This window comes from Acinonyx jubatus, chromosome A2 (genome assembly GCF_027475565.1).
Source record: "Acinonyx jubatus isolate Ajub_Pintada_27869175 chromosome A2, VMU_Ajub_asm_v1.0, whole genome shotgun sequence".
Lineage (NCBI taxonomy): Eukaryota > Metazoa > Chordata > Mammalia > Carnivora > Felidae > Acinonyx > Acinonyx jubatus.
This window is the reverse complement of record NC_069383.1, coordinates 86,604,493-86,626,307: the sequence shown is the minus strand read 5'-3', so window position 1 is coordinate 86,626,307 and position 21,815 is coordinate 86,604,493. Positions and strand designations below refer to the sequence as shown.

Sequence of the window (21,815 nt, the reverse complement as noted above, 5' to 3'; positions counted from 1 at the left end):
ATTACCCATTTAATCTAATAAAATATATGTAGACCCTTGCACCCAACTCAGAGAAAATATAAATTATTTGCAAGCACATAGGGAACAATGGTGAGAACTGATCATGTTGAAACTGATCACAAACTCTAAAAATTCAATTATTTTTTTCACACAGTGCAATATAATTAGCAACCAATAACTAAATACAGCTTTAAAACCCCCATACATTTGGGAACCAAAAATCCTGCTTCTAAATATTCCCTGAATAAGGAAGAAATTCTGAAATATTTAAAACCAAATGACAGTTAAGATACTACATATCAGAAGTTCTGAGATGCTGCTAAAGCTAGTCTTGCCCAGAAGGACCAGTGGCCTTTGTGTAGGTATTTCTGTGCCTGTCAACATGCTGAGCACCGCAGTGGGTGAACAGAGATGGCCCTTGCCCTCTTAAAGCCCACAGTCCAAAGAGAAGACGGATAGTAAACCATTAATTGCATCAATATGTAATTAATTACAAATTGTGTTAAGTGTTATGAAAGTTGAATAGGGAGTCCAAGAAAGTCATTTTGAGAAAGTGACGTTTAAATTGATTCCTTGATTGATTAGGAATGGAATCAAGCTTTAAGAACATTCCCTGAATAACTAAAATCTTCATTTCCCACAGTAGCTGATAACATGCTTCCTACTCTGAGATTTCTCTCAATGCCTCATCACAAAAGAAATAGAGCAGATAAGCACTGAGCGTGCCCTAGACATTGACAGGCAAGGTGTGGAGCCTGGACTCAGTGTAACCTACTCTCCCAGAGTCCGAGCATATTGGGGTGCTGAGGCTGCAGCCCTCGGAGAAAATTAAGTGACTTTTCTAAGTCTCTGGGCTTCTTCCAAACTTCAGCACTCTCTTGCCTTTGAAGTGCACCTGATCCCTCTTTCATCTGCTAACGTAACTTCTTTCTCCCTCTTTCACCTCCAAAAGTCCTTTCTATGTATTTACCTTTGCATTATTTTGCTGATATCAACCCCTAATCCCTTCCGAATGCTCAGGACTCAGCTTAAGGGGTACTTTACTAAGTATGATAATACTACATTAAGCCAGAACCAAATCAAAAAAACACCAACTATAAGATTGTTGGAAGGGCACCTGAGTGGTTCAGGCAGTTGAGCATCCGACTCTTGATTTTGGCCTGGGTTGTGATCCCAAGGTCAGGGGATCGAGCCCTGTGTCAGGCTCCGCACTGAGCATGGAGCCTGCTTAAGATTCTCTCTTTCTCTGCCCCTCTTCCCCACTCGTGCTCTCTCTCTCTAAAAAATAAAAGCTAAATAAGATTGTTGGATAAGAATTACAACCATAAAGCTGTATGACTGGGTAAAAATGCCTCCTAATTGGTGAGAGAGAGAGACATTTCAGTCTGAGAACTTTTAACTAGAAATGCGCAATAAGGGGATGGCTGGTGTGAATTCGTGCACTAGTGTCTCTGTCTATTCAGGGGCCATTGCCTGATGTAAACATCCAGTGTTCGCTGTGTTACAGAGTACAGTTGCTGTGTTGCAGAATGTTAAAAACCTCAACGTGTGTTCCCTAGGCGTCGGGCTGATGGTTTTTGGTTTGCTGTTGGGTGGCAAGGAGTTTAATGAGAGATTTAAGGAGAAATTACCGGCACCTATTCCTTTAGAGTTCTTTGCGGTAAGTCAACTTGGGCCACAGGTGCCTAGCCATTTGGGTGAGGGATTGGGACAGGGGAGGAGCAAGGAAATTCTACCTTTTTTTCTCCCAGTTCTGCCAAGAGAAGGTTAGAATTTGTCAAGGGGAACTTTTACAAATATATGGACAACAAAGAAAATCTATTAGAGTATAGACAGGGATGATTTTTAAAATACAGATGAAAGCCATCCCTAAAAATTTTAATATGAATTACCTCGGAGTGATAAGATGATGGGATATTTTTTTTCCTCAAAATTTTTATTGTCTGCTTATTTTATAATGAACACACATAACTTTAATCACCTGAAAAAATTAAGCTGTTTCTATTTTGAAAAGAGCAAGAGACGAAGGTTCCCATACTTTCTTGGTTCCTGGCACTCCTAGGCCAAAAGAAATACTGAGCAGTTCCATTTATTAAGTAGTTAGGTCCAAACAACTTAATACGTATTTATATCTAACAACTTGGGAACTATTGTAAAAATAATGCACATGTATTGAAATACTATATATTCTATTACATTCTTCAATGACCACAGTTGTTTATTAATAATGTTACCTTACTTTTGGTTCCCTGCAGCAGCCACCACTGTGAGGGATGGCTGCCCGCCCTGGCCAGCCCTAATTCTCAACTGAATGACCCACCCAGAAGGTTCTATAGCAACAGTTCTTCAAGATGAAGAAAATTGCTTTCTGTCCTTCTTTTATTTTTCTGTTGCACTTCAGTAAGGGTTGTATTTTACACACCGATTAAATCTATGTCCTGACCATCCAGGAAGGGCTCATGCACAAAGGCACTGTGACCCTGGCTGTAACTGAGATGGGAGAAGACCACTGCGGGGGGCTGGTGGACACCTCTAACCACAGTCAGTGCTGCCGATGTGGAAACAGAGTCAGCAGAAGGATTGTGGATCCAAACATCCATTTTGTAATGACACCCTGTCAGTATACTACCCTCACATACACTTTTCAGCATCCGTAGTTCATGCCATGTTAGCCAGAAACTCCTTTCAACTACAAAAGGCAAAGCCAGCTCCTGAAACGTTTTATGGCTCTTTCTGTTCGCAGTCAACTAGCTGAAGCAAAATAGAAAAGAACTCCAGACCACAAGGAAACTGTAGAGTCCATTTTAATTTTGTGGAGAAGAGCCATTAGGAGAAGTTAGAAATGCTGGAAGCTAACTATAATTCTTTTTAAACTGAAAGCTGAAAGGGGGAATAGATTTTGGCTTGGCTAACAAACTGAAACTCACTTTGGCAGTGGTTGAATTTTCATCTATAAAAGGCACCTTTGGATTTATGTCTGTTTTAGGTGGTGATGGGAACTGGCATTTCAGCTGGGTTTAACTTGCAAGAATCGTACAATGTGGATGTCGTCGGGACACTTCCTCTGGGGTAGGAGAACAGTTTTGAGTAACAGTGTGGCTTGAGTTATCAACAGATCTGTTATTGTTTCTAACTCTTGCTATAGTATTCTTACAATCAAAAATATCTCTTTTTTTCTACATACCAAATATCTGAAATTTTGGAGTGTTTTCCTTTGTAGTGTGTATGTGAGTTTTTTTTTTAATCATGGTAAACACATACACACACCAGAAAATTTATCATTTTTGTCATTTTGAAGTATATAGTTTAGTACGTTAAGTATATTCACATTGTTGTGAAACAGATATCTCTATCTATATCACATTTTGTTTATTCATTCATCCAACAATGGACATGGGTGTGCAAATATGTCTTCAAGACCCTGCTTGCAGTTCTTTTGTATAAATACCCAGAGATGGGATTGCTGGATCATATGATAGTTCTGTTTTTAACTTTTTGAGGAACTTCCGTGCTATTTTCCATAGTGGTTACACCATTTTACAATCCCACAACAATGGGATGCAGTGTTTTCTTTTGTTTCCTATTGTTTAGCACTTCCTGGTTTTTAAAATCTCTCCTTAGGCGGCATAGGAACTAAGAGCAAAAAGACCTAAATCTAGCCTGACACTTACTAGCTGTGTGACCTTGGGCAAGTTGCATCTCCTCTCATAGCCCTGGTCTCCTCCAGGTTAGCACAGCAATCAATGCCTGTCTTGAGGGTAACTGTGAAGCTACAGGAGCTAGTGCACATAAAACACCTGGAGCGCACCTGGAAAGTATTTAAGACATGTTAACTGGAAGTTCTGTGGCTCTTTATTTCAACAAATTTTCTAGTTTCAAATGATATATGCTTTGTCATTAATATTCTTTTGTCTAACTCTATATTTAAAAATGTGTACTATTCTTGGGGCGCCTGGGTGGCTCAGTAGGTTGAGCGTCCGATTCTTTGCTTCGGCTCAGGTCATGATCTCGCGGTTCGTGAGATCAAGTCCCATATCGGGCTCTGTGCTAACTGTGCTAATCCTGCTTGGGATTCTGCCTCCCTCTCTCTATTCCTCTGCTGTTCGCTTGTTCTCTCTCTCTGTCCCTCTAAATAAATAAATAAACACTCAAAATTTTTTTACTATTCTCTTTATATTTGAAGACACTAGAGTAACTATGAGCTTCTCACCTCACTTGGTTCCTCTCTGACATGCTCTGGCTATCTCTGCATCTCTCTGTGTGTCTCTGTCTCTTGTACTGTCTCTTTCCCTTGCCACCTCGTTTCGAGATGAGCAGAGTCAGATGCCCAGGTGCTGGGCATTGATGAACTTGGCCTTGCCTCTGGTACCATCTAAGAATCTCCTGGGAGGCACAGGGATAGAGGCTGCTCTTCAAGCCAGAGTTCACCCCCAACACCCAGAAGCAAGTGTTGAAGGAGGTAGCATGCAGTGCACTTTAGAACAATGGATTGCGGTCATGAACATGTCACTTACGATTCCCTGTAAAGGTATAACCCAGTAGTAACACTTGGTTTTCCATTTGGACTTATAGCTTATAAAATACTTTCATACCCACCACCTCCGCTGGTGCCCACAATAACACTATTGACATATGTCCCCTCCCCATTTTATAAGGTAAGAAAGTTCACTGATTTAGCATCTGTTTATTGAGTGCCTAGTATGTGCCAGGGACACGGCCATTAAAAACAAAAGTAGCCACACAAGCAAAAAAGTGTCTGCCCTCATGGAGCTTATATTATCCAGGGGAACAGGGGAAGGGGATACAGAGAATAAATAGTGAGAAGTGCTGTGAAGACAAGAGAGGCCAGGTAAGGGATGGGAGGGGCTCAGGTGGCTGTGTGAGGTAGGCTATCAGAGAAGGCAACATTTGAGAGACACTGGTGAGTCCTAGCCTGGACCCAGAATGCCGTCATCCAGTACTCAGTTGTTGGCCGTTTCTGTTACCTCACACCTGGGTCTCTAACATAATTAGTCATGTGATAAACATTAGTCTTCGACTAGATCCAATAGATAATTCTATTCAGTAACTAATCAAATAATTTGATTACATGTGAATTCTACCCAAGACATTCCTTTCCCTATTGCATTGTACCCAAATATGTTGCTTTTCCTCCATGTGTGAGAGCCATATTTTATTTATTTGTTTGTTTGTTTGTTTGTTTGTTTTTTAACATTTTATTTATTTTTGAGACAGGGAGAGACAGAGCATGAACAGGGGAGGGGCAGAGAGAGAGGGAGACACAGAATCTGAAACAGGCTCCAGGCTCTGAGCTGTCAGCACAGAGCCTGACGCGGGGCTCGAACTCACACCCGTGAAATCATGACCTGAGCCGAAGTCGGCCACTTAACCGACTGAGCCACCCAGGCGCCCCGAGAGCCATATTTTAAAGGAAGAACAGGTTTTACCTTTTCTAAAACTTGGCCACCCTTTCTGGAACTTTGCCCAAAACCAAGCAGAAAACAAAGAATGCTTCTCTAACTATGTATCTACATATCCTAGTACTGTTTCAGTTATCTGTGAGTCTTACTGCTGGATAATAGCTCCGAAACGAAGTCTTAAAACAACATCCGGTTATTTGCTCACAATTCACAACCTAGTTAGGGCAGCTGGGTGGCTCCGCTAGGGGCCTGTCATGCAGCTGCAGATGTCTGAAGGTGTGCCTGGTGCCAGAGGCTCCATGAGGGCTTCACTCATGTTCTGATACCTCAGGTGGAGGGCTGCAGTGGCAGACAGCTGGCTGCCATCTTCTCCCCACGTGGTGACTCTGGCAGGGTAGCCAGAGTCTTTCACATGGTGGCTCAGGGAAACAAGACAGAAAAGCAGGAGGTGCCGAGCTGCTAAACGCACTCATATAGCGTCACTGGAACCACATCCAGTTGGTCGAAACCAATCACAAATCCAGCCCAGATTGACCAGAAGAGAAACAGATTCCTCCTGTACATGGGGGGAGCAGCTCCCACAAGTATGGGAGGAATGGTTGGTGGCCATATTTGAAAGCAAACTACCACATTTATCTATACACACACAGTACAGTGTCCAGTAAGTGACAGTTGACTCTTTTTGCTTTTTTAATGTTTATTTTTGAGAGAGAATGAGCAGGGGAGGGGCAGAAAGAGAAGGGGACAAAGGATCCAAAGCAGGCTCCATGCTGACAACAGAGAGCCCAACGTGGGGCTCGAATTCACAAACCAGGAGATCATGACCTGAGCTGAAGTTGGACGCTTAACCGACTGAACCACCCAGGCACCCTGACAGTTGACTCTTAAAGATCCCAGCCATGGCAATGTATCCTGTTTCTTGGTTTACTTTCCTTAACTCATTCCAGAATATGTTCTTTTCTCATATTCTTATTCTGCAATCCCAAATCTGCTACAAGGTCTTCCCTCTTGGCTAATGCTTCTATAGCAAAGTGTAAGGGAAAGACAGTAAGTTTTATAGTCAGAGCTCCTGGGTTTGACTCCCTACTCCATCTTGGGCAAATTATTTAACATCTGCAAGGATCCATTTCTTTTCACCTATAAATTAGGATAATAATGGCATCTATCTAACAGGATTGTTGTAAGGACAGATAACATAGGTCAAGTATATGGCACGTAACATAGGCTTAGAATACATTCGTTTTTTTTTTTCCTTTTCTCCCTTCCTTTCCCTCCCAGAACCTGAGACACCACCCCTTCATCACTAGGATATGACACAATAAGAGAAATAGTTGCAGGGAGGCAGGTTCCCATGGTTTTTGTGGTACTTGGTGGATGAGCCATTTGACCTTGGACAAGTTGCTTAGTTTCACTATGCCTCATTTTCTTCATCTGTAAATGGGGAATATAGTGGTGCCTAGCTCACAGGGATAAATAAGCACAGAACTTGGCAGAGAGGCAGCACCTAAAAAAATCATGGCTATTGTAAAAAAAAATAATAATAATAATATAGTACATGAATTAATTGTTATTTAGACCAATGCCTTGAATTGGATCAGGTGCCTCTGAAAACCTCTGTCGCCCCTCCCCCCATTCCATTCTGGGGAATCCCTATTCTGTTCCTTTACGACAAGGGTTCCAAACTGTAAGAATGGACCACAAAAACTGGGTTCTCCACTGGCCCCTCCAATTACCCAGGACTCCCAGGTGAGTCCCAAGGAGTATAATCTTCTGTTGCTCTTTTTTCATGTTAGAGACTCACCTGAAGGGGGCCTAGAAAGCAGAGTCCTTACTTGAAATAACAAGGGGGAACAGTCTGGATAGTCGTTCTCCTCTCAGATGGCCCTTGTTGAGCACCCTCCCTGAGCTCAGACTTGGGTTCAAATGTCTTGTGCCATCTGAGCACTTCGCTGACCCTCTCTTCCTGTTCCATGTCTTACTCACACCTGCCATACAGGGTGTCATGAGGTATGAGGTTACTCCTTTTCTAAATAAAACGGCATCTGATGTCTCCTGATAACCCATTCAGGTAGAAAGCTGGTACTCTAGGGTTGGGGCCTAAAAAGAACCTGTGTGTGTCAAAGAGGGCTCTCCTTTTTGCCAAAGCAGAGCAAACAAATATCCAAGCATTGATCGCCTCATTTGCAGATGATGCCCTTTTGAAATGCTCCCCTCTAGTTGCATGTTTTTTCCCAGTGGTCACAACGCTCAGGTTAAAGTCAGCTTGACCTTTCAGGCTACTACCTCCAGCCAACCCGGACACCAGCCTCTTCCACCTCGTGTACGTGGATGCCATCGCCATAGCCATTGTTGGATTTTCAGTGACCATCTCAATGGCCAAGACATTGGCAAATAAACATGGCTACCAGGTGGATGGCAATCAGGTAAAGATCATTAATTCCCTGCAGATACTTCATTGTGGTATAATCATCCTGCTAGGCTACATAAGGCAAATGAATTGGATTTCTCTATCTTGATAGAAAAACTTCTAGTTTGATGATGTATTTATTCAACACTACATTTTTTTTCATTATTTATGTGCATTAGATCATTAGAACACTGAGGTACAGAGTCCTACCTCATGTTACAGCTAGGGGTCTTGTTAGGAAGATGAAATCTCTGATTGGAGGCTCTCAGTTTGCCACACTCTGACAGACGTTGGCCCTGTTTTTAAAGCTCACAGCCTGAGAAGCAAATGTTGTTCTAGAACCATTCTACTCTACAGGAAGACTTCTCTTTGTTCATTAAACTTGGAACATATGATTCATCACTCAAACTCCACATTATATTCTTTGCCACCTCCTTTTATAACTATCTACTGACTCACTATCTACAGATAAGGTATTTAATCTGAATACCATAAGCCATAATTTTGGCATGACAATGACTATTTTAACACACCATACATTTCTAAGAGAAGATTATATGCTCCGCGTTCACACAAGACACAGTGATCCAACTAGGAAGACAGGACATATCCCTGAGAGCAGGACTCACTCACTGGTCCTAGGAGGACACTGTGGCATGTGTCAAAGAGCAAGAGATCGAGCATTTAAAAGATGCCAATGGTTCTATACACCAGTAAATTACTCGTAACAAAAATATTTTGTCCCTTGCTGCAGTTTTCTTAAAAAAAAAAAAAAACAGTTTTAGTGTAGGAGAGTGTGTTTAGCAAAGAGGGGACTAGGTAGTGACTGCAGCTTTTATCTCTGACAGAACAAGAACTCTGTTTTTCTCCCACCTTAACTTATTCAATAATCCCTATTTTAAACTCATGCCCAACAAACTCTTGTATCTAGAAAAAGAATGAAGAGACAGCTCCTACTGTTGAAAATGTGTATTAAATGGGCCATCATGCCTTTTTTCCTGAAGAATGACTGACCTTGTGTGTGCTTTGTTTCCCCCTGGAAAAGGAGCTCATTGCCCTGGGACTGTGCAATTCCATTGGCTCACTCTTCCAGACTTTCTCAATTTCATGCTCCTTATCTCGAAGCCTTGTTCAAGAGGGGACTGGAGGGAAGACACAGGTGTGTATGCAACTGGCCTCTGAGGACTGGTGATTTGGGGTGGTAAACTTTAAAATTTTTTTAAGTTTATCTACTTTGAAAGAGAGTGAGAGAGCTGGGCAAGGGTGGAGGGAGGGAGGCACGGAGGGAGGGAGGGAGGGAGGGAGGGAGAGAGAGAGAGAGAGAGAGAGAGAGAGAGAGAGAGAGAGAGAGAGAGAGAATTCCAAGCAGACTCCACACTGCCAGCATGCAGCCCACCATGGGGCCCAATCCCAGGAACCATGAGATCATGACCTTAGCCAAAATCCAGAGTTGGACACTTAACCCACTAAGCCACGTAGGCACCCCTGGGATGATAAACTTTAATCCCTTGATCCTATTTTGAACCCCAGCAAAACTTCTCCGTCTGAAGATTGATGCTCCAGTGAGCTATGTAGTGAATCAGAGAAAGGCATGAATGATTGAAGCAAATCCCAGGAACTGAATCTGTAGGAAAGAGGTATATTCTCCGGTTAACTTGAAAATTCTACAACAGCACTAGTTGCTACCAGTAAACCTCAAAGTTCACACATAGGATGTTGTCATGAAAGCCTGAGACTGGGTATGGTCAGGATGCCAGCACCATCCAATAGAACCTTCTGTAGTGACGGAAGTGTCTACTGTTTTGCACCATCCAATATGACAGCCACGAACCACCCATGGCCCTTGAGCACTTGATATGTGAGAAATGCAACCAAGACCTGAATTTTTTAATTGTACCTCATTTTTATTTTAAAAACGTAATAGCTGCATGTGGTTGGTGGCTACTACATTGGGCAGGAGAGTCTCATTTGACTGTTGTGGGTCTCGAGGCAGCACCATTATCTCCTTTCCCTCGCCCCTGGCAAGGGCATTTTTACCAGGGTATTTAATCATTTCAGCCTCTGTATAGAAGCTCTAAGAGAGGGGCACCTGGGTGGCTCAGTTGGTTGAGTGTTTTGACTCTTTATTTTGGCTCAGGTCATGATTTCACGGTCATGGGATCCACTGAGTGTGGAGCTTGGGATTCTCTCTCTCTCTCTCTCTCTCTCTCTCTCTCTCTCTCTCTCTCTCTCTCTCTCTCCCCCCTCCCTCCCTCCCTCCCTCTGCCCCTCTTTCCTGCTCGTGCTCTCTCTCTTAAAAAAAAAAAAAAGTAAATAAAAAATAAAAGCTATAAGAGAAACCGAACTTCAGAAAGGGAATGGGAAGGAATATTGGTGTATGTAATTGTTTTGATGACTTGTTTGAACCCATATTTTCTTGATCTTCCTGCAGTGATTATCAAAACACTAAGATCACCTCTGCCCCACCTCTTACTCATGTCTCCTAAAAGCCCCTTCTGTGTGTCTTCTCTCGTTCAGCTTGCAGGTTGTTTGGCCTCACTAATGATTCTGCTGGTCATATTAGCCACCGGGTTCCTCTTCGAATCATTGCCCCAGGTGTGTAGCTTAGATGTGGGGTGATCTTTTTCCATGTGTAGGGATTTTTCGATTTTATTTGTTTGCATTTCTGTGACTGTCTCGTGGGTTTTTACTGTAACCCTAGCAGGGTGGTGTGAGAAAGGCCAAGGCTGGGGCCAGGATCCTGCTCCACAGTCTACAGTTCTGCCCCACAATCTGGGATCTTGGGAAAGCCATCTCAACATCTCTGGGTGTCCGTTTCCTTATCTGCAAAGTGGGGGTTTGGACTGATTAATCTCCAAGGTCCCTTCTCTCTTTGATCTTCTGTGACCTTATACTTCCATTAAAAATCTGAGATGGCCTTCACTCCTAAGACATTTGTTTGCTGATCTATTTAATCTAGTAGAGATCAGGAATGATACAGAGTGGAGAAAATCATAACCTAGGAAGACCAGGAGTGAACTAATTCCTTGAGTACCAAGTTTAATTCTGAACCTCTTGACCACCATGCAGGTTTGCTACTAGGATATATGCCTGGTTTTCCAAGGCCCATTTTAGTTAACCAAGTCCTGAAAATCCAGGTGTTCATGGCTCCAAATGTACCATCACTGCTGCGTGGGAAGTGAGTGGGGAGAGGATGTGGGGAGGGCAGCAGGAGGACAGTGAGGAGCCAGCAAAGGGGGCTCTGTGGACATAAGAAGAGAGGCACGCATCATGTGCTCTGTTTCAGGCTGTGCTGTCGGCCATTGTGATTGTCAACCTGAAAGGAATGTTCATGCAATTCTCAGATCTCCCCTTTTTCTGGAGAACGAGCAAAATAGAACTGGTAAGTAACACAGGTGATTGTTAGGTTAATATGTCATACAACATGTGGATGATGCTGATAAAAATGTGAGAAAGCTACGTTAGTGAAGTTATTGTATGTAGTATCAAGTTAGGCAAGGTTAGGTACTATGTGTATGTGTGAGGGGAGAGAGAGACACTTAGGAAATTTTTACCATGATTCTACATAAATCTTTCTGTCTTTTGTTTAGACCATTTGGCTGACCACTTTTGTTTCCTCCTTGTTCCTGGGATTGGACTATGGTTTGATCACAGCTGTGATCATCGCTCTGCTGACTGTGATTTACAGAACCCAGAGGTGAGTGTACAAATTGGGATGGATGTGGTTGTCCTGCCTGAAATTGTGGTGTTGACTTTAAATATATCCTGTTTGTCGACAGACACCATTAGACTGTCAGTATCTTGATTGTGGAGGTGATGTTCCCGGAGTCCAGTATCAGGTGTATAGGGTGTATTCTCTGCAAGCTTGTTGAGGGAATCCACCCAGAAAAACAGCTAACATTTGTATTATATATTCTGACTCACACAGTATTTGTGCATACCTGCTAAGAACACCAGAGTATTGTAGCAAGACCATGGAGTGTCAATCAAAGACCTTGAGCCATATTCTGGCTTTGCCAATCCCTCTGACATTGAACAACTCACTCCACTAGGCCTCAATTTCTCATCCACACGACAGTGGAAATAAGCCTCGTACATTGGATATAATAAGGTAATATGAGGTACTCAAATAGTATCTGTCATCATTACAGTACCCAATTTGAGCCACCTTGTCCTATAAAAAGAGGAGGACTCTCCAAAAATAATGTTTAAAATCTATTCAAACCAAACTGAAGAAAAGTTCTAGGCTAATTTGAAATTTTTCATTTTCTCCCCACACCTTCAGCTGACTACCACCCCCATGGGTCAGAGCCTCTTATGGGAGACAAAAAGAAAAACTCCTCCCCTACTTAAGAATAAGAGTAGGAAGATAGTTGTGTCTACTCGGTGGATGAGAATTTGAGTTGCACATTCCCTGGCATAGCTTGAACTTTGCACAGTTCACTTTTGCCCCCATCTTTAAATGCCCGAGTCTTTTGTCCTAACCCGATGGTGGGGGGGGGGGGAGGGGTGTGTGTGTACGGTCTGTTTAGTGTGAGGTATATGTGCTGTGTATGCGTGTGTCGTGTACGTTCAGGGCAGGGTGTGAGGGCCTGGATGGCACTGGGATTGTGATACGTATGAACCCTCTGCAAAGGTACCATACAAGGATCAAGTGCCCCCGAGTTCACTAGCAAGTCCCTACATGACATGTAAACATGCCAAACCTCATGGTTGAACCACATACGGGGGCCTCAACACACTAGTATTTTAATACACTTTCTCTCTCTTCAGTCCCAGCTACAAAGTGCTTGGACAGCTTCCTGACACTGACGTGTATATTGATATAGATGCATATGAGGAGGTAGGACATTTTTCTGTCATTTTAAATGGTTGTAAGTATGTCATGTGATCAGCTGACTATTATTTTTATGTAGGGCGAAAAGTTGGGGGCTGGAAAAGAAGGAAGTGTAGTGGTCAGAGTGAAAAGCTTGCACTTCAGGGCACCTGTTTGACTCAGTTGCTTTGGCATCCGACTCTTGGTTTTGGCTCAGGTGATGATCTGACAGTTCATGGGACCGAGCCCCCGTCAGGTTCTGCACTGACAGTACAGAGCCTACTGGCGATTCTCTCTCTCCCTCCCTCTCTCTCTCAAAATAAATAAATATGTTTAATGTTATCAAAGAAATATGACAATGTGTATTTTCAAGGCTTTCTTCTCAGAACTCCTTCCTCTACGTGGGGTAGTGACAGAATTTTATCTGAACACCGTAAGAGGGCCTTTTGTGACTTTTGTGTTGATTTTCAGGTTGGAGGAGGGAGTAGGTGCAGTTTGACTCTGAAATATTTCCACGTGTTAAATTTGCTCACATTTTCTTTCTCAGGTGAAAGAAATTCCTGGAATAAAAATATTCCAAATCAATGCCCCAATTTATTATGCAAATAGCGACTTATATAGCAATGCTTTAAAAAGAAAGGTGAGTCATGAGAAATGGATTATTTTTGAGGGGACCTGTGGATTGACAGGGGTGTGAGGGACACTCAAATGTCTTCATATGCCTTTTATACTATATCATTCTCTCCCTTTCTCTCTTTATTGTGGTAGAATACCCAGAAAATTTACCATTTTTGGTAAATTTACCATTCAGCACATGGATTTGAGTACATTCACACTCTTGTGTACCCAACACCACCAGTCATTCTTGTTTATCATATACATATACTACCTTCTCAAAAAAAATTTAAGAAAAAGAGTGAAAAAATAATTTTAGATTTCCTACTCTTCAGATCATGTGGGTTCCTCTGGTCATGGTTAGAACTTGACTCCACACTGCCCAATATACAGAATATCTCCCCGTCAACCCACATAGTCTCTTAAATATAAGAATCTGAGAGTAAGTTTGAAAAATGTTACTTTAAACATTCTCTTCAATACTTTGGCGTACTCACTGCTGCATCCTGCTAAATATACACAGGAATAAGGAAAGTTACTCATGCTCCTTTAATGAGAGTGACTCAGTTCACAATATCTGAGGGAAAGGTAGAGGTGGGGGGATTACTTGGCATAGAAAACAGTCACATGGGGAGATCTGAAGATTAATTGCATTTGGTGGGTTCCTGGGAGCCAAGACATGATTTCGCATATATTGTTCTTCTGTAAAGACTGGAGTGAACCCAGCGCTCATAATGGGAGCAAGAAGAAAGGCCATGAAGAAGTATGCTAAGGAAGTTGGAAATGCAAATATGGCCAATGCAACTGCTGTCAAAGTGGTGAGTGGTCTCTTCACTGTAATTCTCCCTCCTCTTAATCTGCACCACCCCCCACCTTTATTCACGATGGAAGCCTTAACACAGCAGGAAGCCCCTAAAATAGGAAAGCTTAGAAACAATCTAAGTATCCTCTATATTATTAAAGATACATAATAAAGTCAGCCATGTGAACACTTCTGAAAAAAGGGATATGAGCCTTGGAAAACATTTGTTTAAATTAAGATCACACAGTACCTTAATAAATTTTTACCATGGGTGCTTCATATAGATTTATTCAGCTGACAGTAAACAAACAAACAAACAAACAAAACCCACACACCTCAAAGGCTGGATTTTGCTGTTCAAGCCTTATGGTAACTCATGGTCATGCTGAAGTTCATGGAACTATTTTAGAAGTGGGGAGAAAATGGCTATGATGACAAAGGAGAGTGGATTTCATTGGACAGAAACAAGAGGAGGAAGAGACGAAAAGAAACTGAACTAACACTGAATGTTATGTACACATCCTTTTTCTGTCACATTGCAAGGCTGGGATGTGGCAGTCATTTTAGACAAGGTTTGGTAGAGTCAGTAGCTTGACAATATAGGGACTCATTTTCCCCTATAAATGAATATGAGCTGTTCATAGACTTCTGGTTTGGTGTAACTGTTCACAGGATGCAGAAGTCGATGGAGAAGATGCCACGAAGCCTGAAGAAGAGGATGACGAAGTAAAATACCCCCCAATAGTCATCAAGAGCACATTTCCTGAAGAAATGCAAAGATTTATGCCCCCAGGGGATAACATCCACACCATCATTCTGGATTTTACACAAGTCAATTTTATTGACTCTGTTGGTGTAAAAACTCTGGCCGGGGTAAGCATCATCTTAAATGAGTGGTTTTCGTATCTCTGTTGCCATCAGTAAAATGAGAGTTGAACTAGGGTCCCTTTTCAACTCTTAAAATTCTTCTTTGTTGTTGCTTTTTTCCACTTTTGATGGTGGAAAATTTCAGAACTATACAAAAGTAAGGAGCATAGTGTAACGAAGCCCCATGTAACTATCACTCAGCTTCGACAGTTCATCAGTTAATGGTCAGTCGTGTTTCATTCAGCCCACGCCCGCTTTCCGCTGCTTTTACTTTAAAGCACATCCCAGTCATCAGTCACCTCTTAGTGAATATTTCAGGATACGGCTCTACAGAGGATTCTTCTAAAAATCAGTACCTTTATTCCACCTACATAAAATTTAACAAGAGTTCCTTGAGAGCCCTCATGATCACTGTCCATGTAAAAATTATATACAAAATTAGTTTTAAATGATTAGCTCAAAAATGCATAATTTTTTAAAATGCATAATTACTGAGGCCCAGTAGCTCAAGCGAATGAACTAGTGTCTTGTATCAGGAGATACATATTGGTAGAAAGAGACTTGCATCTGGCACGGAGTCAAGAGAAACTAAACTTTATTTCAACATTATTACAGATTGTAAAAGAATATGGAGATGTCGGTATTTATGTGTATTTAGCAGGATGCAGCGGTGAGTACATTTCTAGAATGGGGAGAAGCTTTAACACTTTAGTTTTGTTTCTCTTTTTTTAATAGCATTTTAAAAGTTTGGAAAGATTGGGGCGCCTGGGTGGCTCAGTTGGTTAAGCGACCAACTTCGGCTCAGGTCATGATCTCACGGCTTGTGAGTTCAAGCCCCGTGTCGGGCTCTGTGCTCTCAGCTCAGAGCCTGGAGCCTGCTTCAGATTCTGTGTCTCCCTTTCTCTCTTTCTCTCTTTCTCTCTCTCTCTCTCTGCCTCCCTTGCTTGCTCTCTGTCTCTCTCTCAAAAATAAACAATAAAAAAAAAAAGAGTTGGAGAAGATTTTCCCTTAATTTTTGTTTTTGGCAAAAATGAAAATTATTCTGAAAATCACTCTAAAGCTAGCTTTGAAATTAGCCACTTCCGGGCACCCCTTTCCCTGGGCCATTGTGGCAGGCCTCCTGACCTGGATGTGGAAGGAAGGAGCTTATAAACCACTGTTCTGGGCTGGTACATTTAATGATTATTTAAAGGCTGCCTTAAACATAGTTCTATAAAATCATTTAGGTTTTTCCATACAATGCCTGCTATTTTTGCTTTATATTAAATTTTGGTTGAAACCAAAAAGTGCTTGAAAATGAAATCTACATAGACCTCGCTTTTCACCTGCCAGGTGGGCAAAAAAGGAAAAATGTCTGCAAACATGCTCTGTAGGCACCCTGTGGGACAACAAGTGCTCATAGACACTACTGCTGGGAGTGCAAAATGGAACAGCCTCTGTGGAGGGCAGGGCGGCATGATCTTTCCCCACTACAAATGCACTTAACCTTTAACCCAGCACATCCAGCAATGTGCTGCATGTATTCAAAATGACACATGTACGTGGTTGATCAACTGTGAGCAGTTGTAGAAACTGGTTACTGTCTATAGAATAAAGGACTGGAAAAACCTTAAGCATCAAAGAAAAGGACCAGTTCAATAAACTAGGGTATATCCACATGATAGAGTATCATGTAGTGGTAAAAAAAAAAAAAAAAAGTAAAAAATATCCAGAATAATCTATATATAATGTTAAAAAGATACTTTGGGGTAAGAAAAAGGGGAAAATAAGAATATATATATTTGTATTTACTTATATCTGCATAAAGAAATACTGAAAGAAAATGCGAGAAAGTAGTTTCCTGCAACTGGGGTGTGATATCATGGGGACAGGGATTGGAGTGACACTTTTTACTCTATCACTGTAGTATTTAAACTACCTAAGAGTGTTAATTTTTTTAATGTTAGACACCGATAGCCAAAGTGTGGGCTAATTTTCCTGTCTTCTTTTATAGCACAAGTTGTGAATGACCTCACTCAAAATCGATTCTTTGAAAATCCTGCCTTGAAGGAGCTGCTGTTCTACAGCATTCATGATGCAGTTTTAGGCAGCCAGCTTCGGGAGGCGCTTGCCGAGCAAGAAGCCACCGCTGCCCCTCCGCGGGAGGACTCAGAACCCAACGCCACTCCAGAAGCTTAGAGGAGGAACCCAGCTGGGATGGGGTACGAGCCTCTGGGAAATTACTCACTTACACATTTTAAGTACTGGACACTAGACGTCCCCCCGCTAAGGGTAAATGCTAGTAGTCAAGGCTTGATTTGGAGGGTGAATGACGCACATAGCAAGATGTATCTTACTTGTGTGTGTGTTTTTTTTTAATTGAATTATTTCAAAGATAAATTGTCCCTCTGACATTCCTGTTACCCTTTAGTGTTACCTTTATAAGCCGAGCGTTCCAGAAGTTATTTCCTTTAAGTGCTTTACGTACCAATCATATATACTTTCACCAGATGGGTAGCATCCTTACTTTGGTACTTGCTGGTGTACAGACTTTCTGTAATCAGAGCTAACTAACAGAAGGGGCACACCCTCAGTTTTCTAGAAGTTCTTTAAAAATAACCTTTTATTACTAAAGAAGCATTATGAGTGCAATAAAAAAGAATAGAAAAAATAAACAAAAGAAAATAAAAACATTATATTGCTACCATTCAAAGATTATCACTAACACCTTAAGGCATATCCTTCCAGATCTTTTTCTGTGCATATATACTTACATTTTTTTTAACCAGAGTAAGATCATATTCTACATAGTGCTCTGTAAGTCATTTTTCAGTCAACAATCCTTGTTTCCTCATCTGGAATACTTTTACCTCAGATCATATTCAGGTTTCCCCAGTTGTCCTCAAATTTATACTTGGTCTGTCCAGACTAGTATCCATTCTGTGACCTGCCACTGCAACTGGTCATGTCCCTTTAAGTCCCTTAAGTCTATCTTAATCCAGTGCAGTCCCTTTTATGACATTGAGTTGTTGAAGAGAGACTGGGGCAGTTGTCCTGTAGAATCCCCATTTTGTTCTTTCAAGGTGTTGTATCGCTTGTCCCTTTATTTCCTGAATTACCTGTAATCTAAAAGTTTTATCTAAAAGCTTCATGGATTTGAACAAAACATTTTTTTTTTTTTGCTGGAATATATCCTAGATGAGACACATGCTTTAAATCTCATCACATCAGAAAACACATAATATCTAGTTGACCTACCACTAAATGATGCTGATAGCCTCATCCCCCACTTACGTTTTCTCCATTGTGACTTGTGAGTTTTCTATCTGGTTTTCCTTTGGCATTGAATGAATGCCCAGTTCCCATTAGCCATTCACCCAGGGGTTTTAACAGTGATAATCCTTGCCTAAATCAATAATTTTATTAAGGCTTGAGATTTTTTTTTCCATTTCTCTCATTTCTTCAGCACTTATTAGTTGGTGTTTCTTTGTAAACTACAGCTATCCCTCCTCAACCTGAGCTATTTGGTCATCCTTAAATACAATCCTTTCTTACTGGAAAGGCAGGTTAAATGCTTTATTTTTTCCATTTAATTATCAACTTCAAAGTAAGGAGTTGGTTTAACGGGCAATGACATAGTAGGCTCTTTTACATTTCTCTTTTTTCGGTGTAATCATAGGCTTGTGTATTTTTACGTTTTAATGTTCCTCAGTCCATTATAATAATTCTTTTTGGTGCTCATTTGTCACTACTGTGACCAGTAGGCGCCCCTAGAACTTCTGTTGCTGCTAATAGTAAAGTAACCTTAAAGACCATGTATTTAAGAAAGCTAATTTCTTGATATAACTTAGTATCTTCCTTGGAAGTCCATAATAGTTATCAGTTAATTCTTATCAGACCCAGGGGGGGTAGGCCTATGAATGAGTAAAATGCCTATTTCAGGCACTCTTCATAGTTGTTCAAGTGGGGGAAGAACTTTAAGCCAATTCGTCATCAAAAAGGTCTTGCTCTTGTAGTTCTAAGTACTACCTCACTCCAAATCAAAGCACAAGTATTAGCCAACCTGCCTAAAGCCTTCTCTGCTGAGATTTCCTGCTAACAGTCCGTTTTTCAAGTATGTTTTCTTACTGACTTCTTTTTAGTTTTCATAAAGAAAACACTGCCAGGAGAAAAGTGGGCAGATCCCAGGAAAGAGTCGCGTTAGCATGGGTCTAACTCCAACCAAACCCTATGGTTTGTTTGCTTTAACTCTCAGATTTTGCAGTGACTTTACTAATTTAATCTAAAGTGGACCCCCTCCTTTCTAATCAGTACTTAATGGAGATCTAGAAAGAAATGAGATTTTCACCCAGCTACTTCCTTTGCAATCATCACACGCAAGATCAGATACATCTGCATTCTGATACAGACTGCCTTCTGAAGGAGCATGTAGTTGTAGCACCTCAGCTTTAGTGGAAGCTTTAGAGGGCCTGCACCATTTCCGCCACTAATGCAGAACTTAAAGATTCTAAACAATGTTATAAAATACTTCAATGCTTCAATACTTCAATACTTCATTGAGTTTAGCACCCGTCTTCATCAAATGCTTTACATACAGAAATTCACGTCCTAGCTGTTGATAGATTGAAAGTAGGGTACAAAAAATAGTATTTATCTGTATTTACAGATTTGTATTTAACGTTTCTGTTCCTTAATTTTCAACCTATTTTGAATAGATTTTTACCATGTACATAAAAAGCACTGAAGTCTTAAGGAAAGTTTTTTTTTTGTTTGTTTCAGCGAGCCTCTGAGGATGTAAGAATGCATTTCAAAATGTTTTATCTATATGTAAATATGTTGGAATGTTTTACTTAAAATTATTTAATATAGTAGAAAATTTCCTGACCTTTTTTACTTTAAGTTTGCCTCTTTGTTCTTCTTTCTGGAGCTCAATAGCCAGTAGCGTGTGCTTCCTATGTGTCTCAAACCCTGGTTCAAATTCAGTCTCACTGCCCTGTCAAAATGAGCATAATCCACAATGATAGATCTAGGGACTTGGTTGGTCTTATTTTATGGCAATATGGGAGAGCCCTGTCTTCAGGAAGGTCCCATATAGAGAAGTTGTCTTTCTAAAATCCTACATGATAGGATAGTGGTTGATTTCTGCCTCATGGATGGATGGAATATGTAAATAATTGTGAACCAGGGCCCAGAAAATTAATTCATGTCATAGATATGGACTCTGTATAATGGCAGCTTATAGTGGGATCCCATTTGCCAGTCCCATCTGCAGTGGGACTCAGAGAAACAAGGATATGAACCTCTGCAAGCCCTGGGAGTTCTTTATAGTTTTCAGGTAACCCCTAAAACCCCTATAGTTTTCAGGTAACTCCGTGTGGTTTGATCCTGTATTCTTACCTATTTAACAGAGAAAGGAGGTACCTGCCTCCAAAGGTACATTTTGAGAAAATGAGTCTTCCCTGGTGTGTGCGTGGAGTGGGTAACAAACCCAAAGAATCTGCCCTGGAATGGGTAGGTGTGTTTTTCTGTTTTGGGGGATGTGGGGATGGGGTGGCGTATGCCCTTGCGGAGGCTGAGGGAGAGGGAAGGGAGTATGTAATGTGGTAGGGAAGGCTTGATCTGTTACGTCTGCCCCTTTAAAGATAGTAATCAACTTAAAATTATCAGATCACACAAAACTTCCTTGGTGTGAGCCTGTGCGCTGAGTGTAAAAAATGCTGTTGGTCCTTTTTGGTGTACCTTTCAGGAATGCTTTTAGGAGTCCATATATTTAGATTTGTGATAATATGGTTTGAGTGTAGATAAAAGTTGGGTTGTGAAATGACAGAAGTACCTACCTTAATTCTCCAAATAGCCAACCAAAATGCATGGGAGGGTTTTGAAACCGCTCAAATCCCAACAACAGAATGTTCAAGAGCTTATTAGCATTGTAGCAGGTAACCTGCCTGCTTATGGACTTGGATTTAATGAAGCCTGAGCATCTCAAAAATTTATCTGCCTTTGAAAAAAAAGGCACACCAGGCTCTTCATTTCACTTTATGTAACAGATGAACCTGAGCTTTGTGGAAATTACATTTTTACAAACCCATCACATTTTTACAGTGTTTTTTAAAAGTATTTTCTAAAGAGCACTACAGCATTTTTCTAGAGTCATCAACTCTTTGTGTTTTATCAGCACTGATTTATGTATGACATACACGTGTGCCCATACACACGCATATACACATGTATACGTACACACACGTATTTTAGGTGGAGGGGGTTACCAACGAGTGTGTATTTTATCTTTTAAAATGGGATACAAAGATGCTAATCTAGATACGGTGGGGCAGAAACACCCAAATTTTTCAAATAATTGTCGGTTTGATGTGTGGTCAGTTAGATTTTCAGCATGTAACTGAGATGCCAAGATTCTCCAGAGTCTAGAATATGTTAGGCCTGAGTGAGCTCAAGACATCCTCCAGTGTGAGTCATCTCAAATTGGTGCATAGAAGTATGTGGCTACGTGAAAACATGGTAAGACTTCAAACAGCGTGATCTAAATGCTTGTTTCTCAAAATATTACAAAAACATACATCTTCAGTTATTTACCTGAGTATTTTATTATATGCATAACACCTAGAAAGGGTTCATCCTATTTCATACCTCACGAGAGACCAGGGCAGGCTTGGAAAAATTTTTCTGATCAATTTCACAAAAAAGAAAAATGGAAGACAGAAAAGAATGCTGGTTGGATTTTATGAATGAAGAGCTTTCATTTTTCTCTTTGAAAATGTTCATATTTTAAATACTTCAACTCAATACTCAAAGCATTATGTTGTCCACTTTTTCTTTGAATTAAAATGTATCCAGCTCTTGCTATTTTGCATTACTCATGAACACTGAACTGCAATAAAAAGTCTTTATGGT

At 41.0% G+C, this 21,815-nt stretch overlaps 1 protein-coding gene across 2 annotated transcripts in view; it reads left to right on the top strand.

Moving 5' to 3' along the window:
• SLC26A5 (solute carrier family 26 member 5) overlaps positions 1-17,310 on the top strand; it is a 28,671-nt gene extending 11,361 nt beyond the window's left edge. For both annotated transcript variants that reach the window (XM_027071728.2, XM_027071729.2), the window contains 13 exons: positions 1,508-1,660; positions 2,987-3,069; positions 7,696-7,843; positions 8,873-8,986; positions 10,345-10,422; positions 11,114-11,209; positions 11,418-11,524; positions 12,601-12,670; positions 13,191-13,283; positions 13,969-14,076; positions 14,733-14,933; positions 15,543-15,597; positions 16,921-17,310. In XM_027071728.2, the coding sequence (XP_026927529.1) occupies positions 1,508-1,660; positions 2,987-3,069; positions 7,696-7,843; positions 8,873-8,986; positions 10,345-10,422; positions 11,114-11,209; positions 11,418-11,524; positions 12,601-12,670; positions 13,191-13,283; positions 13,969-14,076; positions 14,733-14,933; positions 15,543-15,597; positions 16,921-17,105 (1,491 nt within the window). In that variant the 3' untranslated portion in view covers positions 17,106-17,310. The remainder of the gene's footprint in view (positions 1-1,507; positions 1,661-2,986; positions 3,070-7,695; positions 7,844-8,872; positions 8,987-10,344; positions 10,423-11,113; positions 11,210-11,417; positions 11,525-12,600; positions 12,671-13,190; positions 13,284-13,968; positions 14,077-14,732; positions 14,934-15,542; positions 15,598-16,920) is intronic.
• The last annotated feature ends 4,505 nt before the right edge of the window (positions 17,311-21,815 follow it).